Below are 13015 nucleotides of genomic sequence, written 5' to 3'. Positions count from 1 at the left end.
TTCACAACTGTGTTTGCGTAGTAAAATGAAAAGGACAAAAAATTTTATGGCAAAAATACATAAAACTGTTTATAACACATTTAATAAAATGTTAATAATTTATATAAATTATAAATGCGTAATAAAACATTTGTAAATCAAAAGCTCAGCATTAAAAATTTATAAAGTCTAAACAGAGCGTTGTAAAATGTAAAATATTTTGATTTAACTTTTTTTTCTAATGTAAACATAATATTAATTTATGAATATTGTAAAATGAAAAAATGGTATTAAATTATTTTCTTTTTTATAGGAAAGTGATGTTTCAACAACAGAGGGTTACCCTTTTAATGATTTTAACAATTTAATGAAGGTAAACACAAGTTAAAGTTTTAAACTTGCACTCGCACTTTAAACCCACTACATCCCTTTTTTCTGCACTATTTATTGTCATAAACCCGCCACAAAACATTCCATACACGTACTCCTGCAACATGTATGCTATTGCACTTCTTTATTTCTTTATCCCCAGCACTGCACTATTTTATTTCCTATATATATTATCTTCTCTTGTAATTCCACATATAGTTACCCCTTTTTTATCTCTTACCCAAATACTTAGTAGTAGTTTAAGTCTTTGTTAGACTGTCTTTGTGGTGCCAAGATTCGAACGTGTTGTAATGTAGAGAAAAATAAATATAAAAAAATTAAAGAAATCTGCAGTATGTCATCATCATCATCCTGTTTGTCTACACTTTGCATTCGAACATATTTTCATTAGGAAAAATTGTGTTGCAAAGAATTTCGTTATTAAAAATTTTACAACACACTTATGAAAAGAATTCGACAAAATTTCTTGGAAAATTTTTATCATATATTTTAACATAAACATTTTAGACCATTCAGATATTAAAATACGAATCAAAGAAATTTTTCTAGTTTGAAAATTCTACCTTAATACCGTTTACATGACAATACTTTGTATAATGATATTTTTAAAGTTTAAAACGAAATATATTTTGGAGAAATAAAAGAGTATTATGGTCACAGCGAAATCTTTACTTACCCTTTATGTAGGTGATTAATATTGAAACAAAGTGTAAGTCGAGTAGAAGGGGGACCATACGCCACTTTTTTTTTGATGTTTGTTAGCTTCAGTTTTATCCATTTTAATCGTTCGTATGCCATCTTAATGTACTTATTTTTTGTAACTTTTCCGGACAGACCAAAAACGGCGCTACCACCTCACTTATTGGATAAATACACCAAGGGGATGGGGCAGATTTGGCGCTATATATTTTTCAATAACAAAAACTTAATAGAATTTGGTAATGTGTTCAAAACGATTACTCGGTTTTCTAGTTATTCGGTCTTGGCATCTGTGTTCTTATAGCGATAGGTGCTACTCCTGCTCTACGAACTTTTGTGGTGAATAACAGATTATATTTGATGACAATGATGATGAAATATAAGTGGTTAAAAATACGTTTACCTTTTTTTATTTTTGGTCTATTCTCTTACTCAATGCTCCATTATAAATTGACCGTTTAGCACCTTCGCGAAGTAAATTTATTAAAGTCCATAAGAATTATGTGACTAACTAACAAACAAACTAACTAAATAACTATCTAACTAACTAACTAACTAACTAACTAACTAAGCTAACTAACTGAAATTAATGATTTTCCTTTAAAATATTCATTATTATAATTTTGATTTGGAAATCTTTACTTTCGTTACATATACAAAATTTTACATATTAAGGTTTTATATTAATGGAGTTCAACAAAGAAAAATTATTTCTATATCGCTCAATAATTGGCCATATCTACCATACAAGGTCTCTCCTTAAAATTCTCTTTAACCTTAGCAGTCTATTTGTAGCTGTCCCTAAAACAAGTTGTTAGTACTTATAATACAGAAATGATGAAGAAGACGATCAATAAAGACTAAAGTCTAAGACTAAGACTAAGGTAACATACTTAAATTCTCTTAAAATTGACCACCAGCATCTAATACTACCCAGCAAAAAAGTACTTCCAAAGAAGCTACAAAGAAGTAGAATTTAGTCCATAGAAGTACTGAAAAAGACCTGAAGAAGTGATGAATTTAACTCAAGCTTATCATAGGAGTTATGCCCTTTTTATACCCACTATCAAAAAAGATGGGAGTATATTGATTTTGTCATTCCGTTTGTAACACATCGATATATTCGTCATAGACCCACAAATGTATACAAAAGTACTCATTAAATTCTAAGACAATCTAGCCATGTCTGTCTGTCCGTCCGTCTGTTTGTCTGTTGAAAGCACGATAGAGTCCGAATGGAAAGAGCTACAGAGTTGAAATTTCACATAAATATTTCTTATAGGTAAGGTTTGTTTGGTATTGAAAATGGGCAATATCGGTCTATGTTTTTGGATAGCCCCCATACAAGTGGCCCCTCGAAATGCAGCTTTCATATTTTGTTTTAAAATACGAATATATCGATGAAGTTCGACATAATAAGTTTCTTATGATCCAAAATCATTATGCAAAATTTTATAAGGATCGGTCCATAAATATACTTTGAATTTTAAACAAATTTGGATTTTTTTCGCTTTTTTGGAAGTCAAAAAACATCATCTCCATAGAAGGTAAACAAATTCACTTAGTGCTACCTTTGAAGTGATGATAAATGTTATTCTTTTGGATGTACTTCGTTTTATTTCTGCTGGGTATAGTGGTTATGTTTATTTCTGTTAAAATCTTATTTAAAAGGCTTTAATATTAAACATTTAAACAGATTTTAAATGTCGCAAAAACTCGTTTAATTTTTTTTCTGTAAAATGTCAATAACATTGACATTGTGGTGTGTTTGTAAAACTCATTAAACACAAATACAGAGACTATATATTTACATATACATATACATGTAGTATATTTTTAAGCATTTACACCACACAAAGTTACAGACCTATACCAACATACCTGTTAAATTGGATTAAAAATGGTTGAAATACACAGTGAAAACATGACCATTGTAATGTTACTAGAAACAAAAATTTATTTGAAACAGTTGTATTACATTTAAACCAATTACATTTTTGATAAACAACTGGGAAAATTACAACTTTGTTTAGTATGCTAAACCACACAAGTTTTTTCTATGTGTATTGGCGAGCAGACAATGAGACATGTTCTATAAATGACAAACACCTCCCCAAAGGATTCGAGGTGTCGACATTAATTCAAATATTTACATTTACAATGAAAATGAATGAATGAATAAGTAAATGAGTGAATGAAAAAATGAATTGTTTTTTTTTTTTTTTTTGCTTGAACTGATTTCAGGAAATTTTACACAAATAAAAACAAACAAATTTTTGGGGCTAAAGGACGAACAACTGAAAGTAATATTACCTTTTCGGTGTAACAAACAAATGTAACTGGGAGTTACAATTAAAAGGGGTGCCAAAAAAGGTTTGTAACAATTTCAATAATGAGTTGGGACCGAACAAATGTTGAAAAAATAGAAGGTAAACATTTTTCTTTTAATTGCTACAATTTTTTGTTGGTGTTGCCCCAAAGAGTTTATTGAAGTGATTTACACAATCAGTTGATGATGAGGTACAATGGGACCGATTGTTAAATTAATTTTAAATAATTTACATAACTTTCTGGGTTTGATGAATGTAAAACTATTTAAGAAATATTTATGAGGTTTGATTCATTTATTTTACCGCATATTTGCCTTAATTTAGAGGAATACCTCCGTATCCAATTTTCGGGTATTTAGGGAATACACCACCTTGATGGACTGATTACACTGTGGTCTTATTCTTCTACTGGGTAGATTTTAGAACAGAATACTCTGCGTCACCTGTTGACTTCGGTTTGCCGGTCCATATGCAAGAAATTTGCTGAAATATTTTAAATATCTAATCTCTTGTTAAGTGATTACGTTGCGGAATGACATTTAGCACAATGCTACCTCGACATGAAGAGAAGTGCCGGGCGAATTAGAAACAAGGGTTTTCCAAAACCTCAACAAACGCACCTGATGAGCCAATAGTCTCGATTTGCCCTCAAGTGATCCACTCAGGCAGATTTCCCGTCCTTCAGTCAAACAACCACATCATAAGGCTCTGTTGATTTGGCAGTGGTACCTTTAGACGTATTTGGTAGTCGGAATTACCTAGCCAATAGATAAGAATCCTTTTTATATGTTGAGATAATGTGACAAAGGATGTGGGAATTTTCAATGTTAAATCAATCCAATAAATGCCCAAAAAATGGGCGTTTCATGAAACATTATGCAACCTTATACGATTGCAACAGCTATAAAACCCACCCCGAAGTATCGGAACTAGTCTCTAATCGGGCAATGGAAACATTGCCGAAATTTTACCAATTTACTTCAGTTCCAGACAGACAACAACCGAATGTCAACCGGAAAATTACCCAACCTGTACTAGTGCCCTACTACTCGAAGAGTAAAAGATACTCAAGAATGCAGCATAAGTTACTCTGTCAGATCACACAGTGTCTTCTGATATGATGGCAACAGCACCGCAAAGAGAATTCAGATATCTGTATGTAGTTCGTTTTGACCATCACTGAATAAATCAGTCTTTAAACCAATATTTTCTCCCCTCGCATTTGGATATTAAAACACAGTCACTACATGGATCTCAAAGCTACCTTAACCAACTCATCATTTGACTATCACCAGTTTGCAGTCCCAGAAGACTAGAGGTATTGTTAGCACTTTCTTTCAGGGAATTAAAATAAAAACCAGGTAACCTTCCCCCTGGGGGAACAAGGTAGTGGACAATCTGCCCTCTCTAAGTTTATGTGAAACGATAGGTGGGAGAAGATTTTTACGTCACCACCTCCCCTACACTTTACCCGGAACGCTCAGTAAAAACAGGAAAACAGTAGCGAGGACAAGTTTATGGAAAAGTCTATAAAGTATAGGTATTAAGCCCATAAATGTATATATTCATTCATATATTCTGATTCCAATATACTTTTATTGATGATAGTAGTATTAATAATTATACCCTATACCACTTTAGTGGGGAGGGTATATTGGGTTGGCCGTTGGATCGATTAAGGTATGTCCGTCCACCTGGTTGGTTGGCTGGCTGTCCATGTAAACCTTGTGCGCAAAGAACAGGTCGGAATTTTCAAGATATCTGGACGAAATTTGGCACACACTCCTTTTTTGGCAGTGTAATCCATTTAAAATTATTTTTTATATTAATTGTAATTAAAGTTTTTGCTGGCTATTTTTACAGCTTTATGTTTTTTTTACTATCATTATTGATGCATGTCTCTTAATATTATAATCTGACACTGATTATATCATAAATAAACTGCATTACTGATGGAAAGTCTTTACGCGTTCGATAATAAAATACATATAAGTACATTTCTATTATTTACTATGAAACTGGTATATCTAAAAAAAATTTAGTTTTCTAATTGAGTAATACAAAATGTGCACGATTCAAAAGTCTTTGACATGTTTATGTTAGGTTGATAATAGGAGAATAAAAACACCTCCTTTTTATAAAAACGTAGTTCACTGAATTGTTAATTTTCAGAATTTAGAAACTCATTTTCCTGGATGTAATTCCTATGAATTTTCACTTAGTGTTAGTGAGGAATGTTTTTTTTTGGAATAACATCACTTTCAATATACTTTGGTCTTATTTCGACGAATGCCTGACAGTGGCAAAGAAAGTGCTCCATAGTTTCATTGGCCTCTCCACATAGTCTACATTCGTCGGAATCGGGACGATCACTCAGTATTCGTAACACCGTACTTAAACTTGCTCATATTGAGTAGATTTCCCTCTTGCTCTCATCAGTGTCACGACAAAGGATCTTTGTGTTATTCTCTTTTTTGAATAACATCACTATCAATATATTTAGGTCTTATTGCGACGAATTCCTGACAGTGGCAAATAAATTGCAAAGAGTTCAAAGTCCTCACCACATGGACTACATTCGTCTAAATCCAGACGTTCACTCAGTATTCTTATCATCATAATTAGACTTGCTCATATTGAGATGATTTCCCGTCTTGCTCACATCAGGGTCGCCACAAAGGATCTTTGTGTTATTCTCTCACTCATAGTTCAGCTTTAGGTAGAAAGAATAATTTTGCATTTTTCAAGTTAACAACCTTGAGATCTCTTCCCTTTAAAGCTGCTACATTTGCCCTTTCGTTGCTGACTGCTCCCGAGTGGCCTTGATATCACCTTAATTGCCTTCTATCTGTAACATTTATGCTAATTCACTTTCTGGACCTTCAAGGCCAATTTTCCTCCAATTTGGAACCATCCGTGTAGCAACGGATTTCTACTAGTATTTGCTCTAATATTCTGTGTCTGGTATGCGATTAGGCATGTCCGGTGATTGTGTATAACTTTCCAGTGTGTCCAGTATACATTGATAGGACAAGCTGTTATAAAATATTAGTTAAAATGTTTCAATGGCTAGAATATCGAGCAACGTTTCCAGACCATTGTTTGAAGTAGTACACATGACATCTCTTATATCTAAGCAGCATGTATGCTGAACTCTCTGTAGTAGTTTGTTATTACAGTTTTTGTCCAAATTTGTCTAATTACACTTGTCATAGTAGAACTAAGACCTTATTTCATGTAAGAAGATCATAGGTCTTCTTTCAAATCGCCCAGCACCGATGTGCCTTGTAGATCCTGTTCTCTATTTGGTGTCTCCATTTTAATTTCCGGTTAAGGATAATACCCAAGTACTTAACTTTGTCACCGGTATCTTCTTGCCCAAAAAGCAGGATTCAGTCTTTCTTGTGAAAAGACATATTTCTGTCTTCGCCTGGCTAACATTGAGACCTCTCTGTTGTGCCCAGCTCAAGGCCGCATTCAGAGTCTTCTCAGCTCTTTTTTCACAAAGTTCTTCTTTCATCTATTTTCAAAAATCGTTTGTCATTACTACGAATATGTGATAAGTCAAAATTTTGTTAAAATCGATATCTAGTTTAAATTTTCAAATCTCTTGATTAGTTTAAAACTTATTTAAAAAAGTTCATAGTGAAATCTCATAAAATATTCAAAGGCATTTATCTTAAAACAATAAAACTTTTTTTGAGTTATGACAGTTTTGTTGTAAACGAGTTATATGTACGGAAAATTAATTAAATTAGAGTAGTTCATTTTAATTCAAATTAATATAAAATATGTTTGTAATTTCCTTTGGACTCTTCTATAGTAGAGTAAAATTAATCTGGAATAATGGAGCAAACTCCAAACCCTTAGAAATATTATTTGATTTTAAGATGTTTAGATTCAAAATAGGGCACTATTTCGATCTATTAGTCCATACTAACTTTCAAAATAAGTCACCGATTTACTCAACTTATAGACAATGTGGATAAATTTGCCGGATATGTAAAGAGAGCAAGCCAGAACGGACCCTACACACTGCAATACATCTAAAAAAAGCACTATTTAATACGGTTTTCACACAAGTGACATCAGCCTTCCTTGTTTCTTTCAATATTCAGCCCGAGCTCATGTTACGCTTGATATAGAGTTATATCGTAACATGATGAATGATTACGCTTGATGTAGAGTTATATCGTAACATGATGAATGATTTTTATACCCTACACCACTTTAGTGGGGAGGGTATATTAGGTTTGTGCTGATGTTTGTAACATAAAAAAAATATTCGTCCTTAAAGTATACCAATCGGCTTAGAATAATTTTCTGAGTAGATTAAGCTATGTCCGTCCGTCTGGCTGGCTGGCTGGCTGTCCATGTAAACCTTGTGCGCAAGGTAAAGGCCGCAATTTTCAAGACAATTGAATGAAATTTGGCACACACGCTTCTTTTGGCCCAATGGTTGAAATCGGTCCATTATTTCGAATAGCCCCCATACAACCGCATCCCCTAAATAGGGCCATTGGGCTTATAATTAATTTAAATGATCTATTATGTCAACAAAAGTCGACAAAACTTAGTTTTATAGAACTTTAAATGACACTACCGAAATAAAGTTAAAAAGACACCCAATTGCTTTATTTTTCTAACTAATCCCCATTTTTAACATACATACTGACTGGTGTAGGGTATCATATGGTCGACTACGCCCGACTATACATTCATACTTGTATTGTTTGGAAATATGCATGACTTGGAACGCGGAGAACGTATTTCCGAAGTAATTAAATGCAAGTCCCTTTCGATTAAAATTGGTTTATACCCTACACCACTATAGTGGGAAGGCCATTATACGTTTGTGCTAATGTTTGCAACACACACAAAATATTGGTCCTGTACCCACCTTAAAGTATACCGATCAATTCAAAATAATTTTTTGAGTAAGAAATTTAAGTCGATCGTGGTCACATGATACCCCACATCAAAACCCCTTTTTTGTGGGATCTGTTGTATGGAGGCTAGGAGAAATTAAGGATCGATTTTAACCATTTTCAATAGGTCAAAAGGGTTATGTGCCAACTTTTATCCAGTTGTCTTGAAAATGGTGCCAGTCAAGAGAACACTGGCTTTATAGCCAGTAAAACGAACGGACGAAGGACATGTCTAAATTAACTCAGAAAAGGATTTTGAGCCGATTGGTGACGTGCATTTTTGTGCTTTACATACTTCAGCACAAACCCAATATAAACTCCACACTAAACTGGTGTAGGGTACTTAAATTTAACATCCTTTATTCTTTAGTTTTTTGATGCTTGTGTGTGTTATGTTCATAAATGAGTTTTTACAATATTGTATAGTTGTGGGATGAATAAAAGAATGAATGAAAGGATAGGTGAATGAATGAATGAATGAATAAATGAATGGACTCATTAAGATTCTTTGGTTTTAAAAATACCACTTTCTAATATTGTATATTAATTAAAAACGTGCCAAGTATTAAAATTGCTAATATTTGTATTGTTTTTTTAATTGAAGATTAAAATATTCGCAGTACAAAGAAAATAAATTAAAATTGTGATTTTATTTTTTAGTGAATTAAGATTATTGGCAGTTATTGAAAGGTCTTTCCTAAAAAATAATATTGTTGGCTTTTTTTTTAAAAATATTCCTGTTGGCATCTTTCCCATAAAGCTATTAAAATATTGTAGAGTAAATAAAATATAAATTCATTTATGAATAAAATGTACAAAATTTAATTTACTGCAATATTTAACTATAATTTCATATGTACACACATACATATGTATATACATATATACACTTAATGGAATGCAGTCAGTCGACACCTATTTCCTTAACTTACATTAGTTTTTTCCATTTCGTTTAATGGAAGCTTTAATACGAAACATTATTTAATAGTGGATATAAAAAATAGACTGCAAATATTCACACATTTATTTTCAAATAAATTTATTAAGTGCAGTGATTGGCATCTTTAGTCAAAAGGGACAGAAATACTAACGAAATTCCTAAAAATATATATAAAAATGAGTATATTTTTAGCGTTAAATAACTTTGTGTTATCTAATAGGGGTTTGAAAATTGTTTGTAACTTGTTCTCTATATGCCGACCATTGATTTATTGTATATGCTTTATGGTCACAGTCGATGTTGTTGCTGGTGATTTCCTTGAAAATCCTTTCGCTTTTTGTGTGCTAAAGCAATGTGAAATTTTTAAATCGACATAATACATACATACATATGCATTAGGGTGGTTAAGGACAAAAAATATACAAATCATAACAAGAAGAATGCAAACATGCTGTTATATTTCAATGTTCCAGAAACTCAATCTCCTGGATGTAATTTCTTAAAATGTACCAATAAATGGTACTTTAAAATATAACAACAGGTGTAACAATATTTCCATTCTATCTCAAGCGAAGTCTTCGGCATTACTTTTTACTACCTGGACGAAGGAGGTAAACTTGAACTTAGGGGCCGCTGTCGATAGGACAAAATACCCACTGTCAACCACCCAACATTTTTAGGGGTACCTTTGACAGCCTTTCTACCTCTTCAACTCATGCCACTGCAATCACGCACAGATTGCGAAGTAGAAACAAGGTCCTCAAAGCGCTAGTCGGCAGCATTTTGGGAATGGACAAAGAAATCTATAAAACAATTGGCCGGTGATCGATCAATTATGCTACTCCAGTATGGTCTCCTTCGCTGAGTGACACCCAATGGAGAAATATTCAAAGCTGCCAAAATTTTGCTCTACGGTTTGTAAAGGGATGTATGAAAATAACACCGAAGCACCAGCTGTACGAGAAAACGAAGGTCCTCCCAGTCAAGGAACAGGAAGGAGCTTCGTGTATATGAGGGGAGCATACGAAGATATGTGCAGCATTCCTTGGATCGGATTTCGTATACAATAGCTTTGAACGACATTCATAAAAACGTCATCAATACCCCGTTTTCAGATTACCGCATGAATGTCGTTCTTGGAGGACGCCCACCACCCATAGCAGAAGAACCTACAACGTAAAAGAATAGCTGCTATGGCACATCTGAGATCGGGATGGAACAACAGGCTTAACGCATACTGATCCCTCATAGACCGTGTCGTCTCTAATATATGATCAGCATGAGGTCAGGGTCTCCATAATACCCACCACATATTAAACTGTTCATCCCAACTGATCATAAGTGATACTTTCATATGGATAAAAATTTACCCAATTTGCGACTCTTCTAATATATATCCAGCATGAAGCCAGGGTCCCCATGATACCACCATATATTCAATTGTCTAGCCCACCTGATCATACGTGATACTTTCGTATAGATGAAATGTTACTCTATCTGCGATTCTTATAAAAGAATCATTTATGAGCCTCTCTTCTGATCAATACCTTCTCATTATTAAATATTTTTTGAGTAATTTTGGAGTCGAAATACTGATCCTTTTAAAATCATATTCGAATCATATTTAAGTCATTTATGAGTCTTTTCTTAGCAAATTCAATGTCTGTTGTACATAAAACGGTTTCTTATCTTTCGACTCAGAGCAAAAATTACAAATCCCATTGTATATTCCTCATATTAGGTTCTCTTTAGAAATGAGATATTATATTAGGTTCTTATAAGAAATGAGAATACAGCGATGAAATTCAGCATAAACAAGTTTTGTATGAGCCAAAATCTCTCTAGTAACTTTTGTGAGTTTCGGTCCATAATTGACCCTATTCCTTATATGTGGTCCTTTTCAAAAATTTACTTGAAAGCTTATTGCTGGCTCAGAAACGAGAATACAGCGATGAAATTCGACATAAACATGTGTTGTATAAGCCAAAAGCTCTCTATCAACTTTTGTGAGGATCGGCCTATATTTGACACTTCGCCTCGCATAAATTCCCCAATTTACTAATTAATCATTCAACAATCTTCCACATGCTAGATCAAGTAAGAAATGTATCATCAAACTAGGATATTAAACTCTTCGTTGGGTGTTGTGATCTAAAAGGAGACAATTTATTTCAGTTCTCAGCTTTTCAGCTTATAATCTTCCTTTAACAACATATTTCAATAATTCTTGATCTGGGATCAATATCTCACTATTCTGCCTTTCCGTTTTTTGAAGTAATTCTGACATTTCTAAACAATTAATAGATTCCAATGTTCTTTGAGGTCATATGATACAAAGCTTAGCGCTGGAAAAGTATTCAGTTATGTTCTTTCTTCAGTCCTATAGAGTTTTATACGTAACTCTATAAGCTCATATAGTCCTAATTGCCTTTGGACTATCGAAAAAATTGTCAAACTTTGTTGACGCCATATTCAATCTAATACACTGAATGAAACAAAGTGTTTTAAGTAAGCAGTCGTTATTAAACATATGTATGTATGTTGTTTTCCTTTCTGTGTCCCATTTAAACGCCATTCGTGCATAGAGTGTTATGAGAAAAAAAGTCCTCCCTAATATGTGTATGAACATATGCATGTATAGATGACTGTACGATGAAATCATTAGAGATTTTATTTATGTATAAAATATGTGATGCCCGACTGACCTTTAACATTCAGGCAAAATCCTTTATATAAACAGGAATTTTTTACAAATATTTAAAAAATATATATACTGAAATTCTAATTCAGCAAATTATGTGAGTTTATGTTATGAATTATTTATGTGCTAAAATCCATAAAAGTGTAAACATATCGATCGATCACTGTAATAATAGGTGTCCGTTTGTTGTTGTATTCAATCACAAAATGAAGGACTTTTAGGGAAATGAAGGATATTTTTTAAATGTTTTATAAAACACTTATAAATTTAAGTTTTAAATTATTACTAAATTCTTATGTGAACATACATTTTAGTTATAACCCTAATCAGTAAACTGAGTCTTTTTTCACTCTTTTTGGTGACCAAGTAGTGTCGCGCTTGTAAAATGCTATATATTTGACTGTGACGAATCTTATATACCCAACATCTAATCGTAAAAGGAATGCTTCCCTACAATGCAAACTCGTACTTGCATAACCAAAACTTTTGCGTAGGGTCCGCGGTCAGTTATAGATCAGTCCTCATAAAATTCGGAATGAAGAATTATGTTCATTTTTATATCAATTTAAATCGCTGCTTGTAATTGAGGGGTACAGTCAATTATTGACCTATGATAACCTTTTGTAGACCGATTTTGGTTAATATTCAACTTATTTACATTGAATATCATCGGTGTACCATCGATTTTATGCCAGTAATTAGTGTTTATATAATTTTTTGAAAGGGGCCTATACGGGGGAGTTACCGAAATATTTCCCATGAAATTCGGTAGCAAGATTGACGTTTGTATAAAAGATTCTTATGTCGAATTTCATAACCGTATATCATAACTCGTATGTTTACGCAAGCAATGATCCCTTAAGTAATATTTTGAAGGGGACCTTATATGGAGGGTAGGATAAATAATGGACCGATTCTCAAAGAATTTTGTAAAAAGATTTCGGCTCATCTGAAATTTATTTATGTAAAATTTATCACTATATTTGTACTTCTAAAACAGTTAGGGTCGTCAAAGCTGTTTTTTTTTTGGAGGTCCACTTGTATGGTG

General features: G+C 32.9%; 1 protein-coding gene across 1 annotated transcript in view; it reads left to right on the top strand.

Moving 5' to 3' along the window:
* The first annotated feature begins 296 nt into the window (after window positions 1-296).
* LOC111675740 (putative sodium-coupled neutral amino acid transporter 11) overlaps window positions 297-13015 on the top strand; it is a 46829-nt gene continuing 34110 nt past the window's right edge. The window contains exon 1 of the mRNA XM_046955695.1: window positions 297-352. Within this exon, the coding sequence (XP_046811651.1) occupies window positions 347-352 (6 nt within the window). The 5' untranslated portion in view covers window positions 297-346. The remainder of the gene's footprint in view (window positions 353-13015) is intronic.

The sequence above is a fragment of the Lucilia cuprina genome, chromosome 6 (genome assembly GCF_022045245.1).
Source record: "Lucilia cuprina isolate Lc7/37 chromosome 6, ASM2204524v1, whole genome shotgun sequence".
Classification (NCBI taxonomy): Eukaryota; Metazoa; Arthropoda; class Insecta; order Diptera; family Calliphoridae; genus Lucilia; species Lucilia cuprina.
Note: the sequence above shows the minus strand (reverse complement) of the source record. Positions and strands in the feature narration are given on the sequence as shown.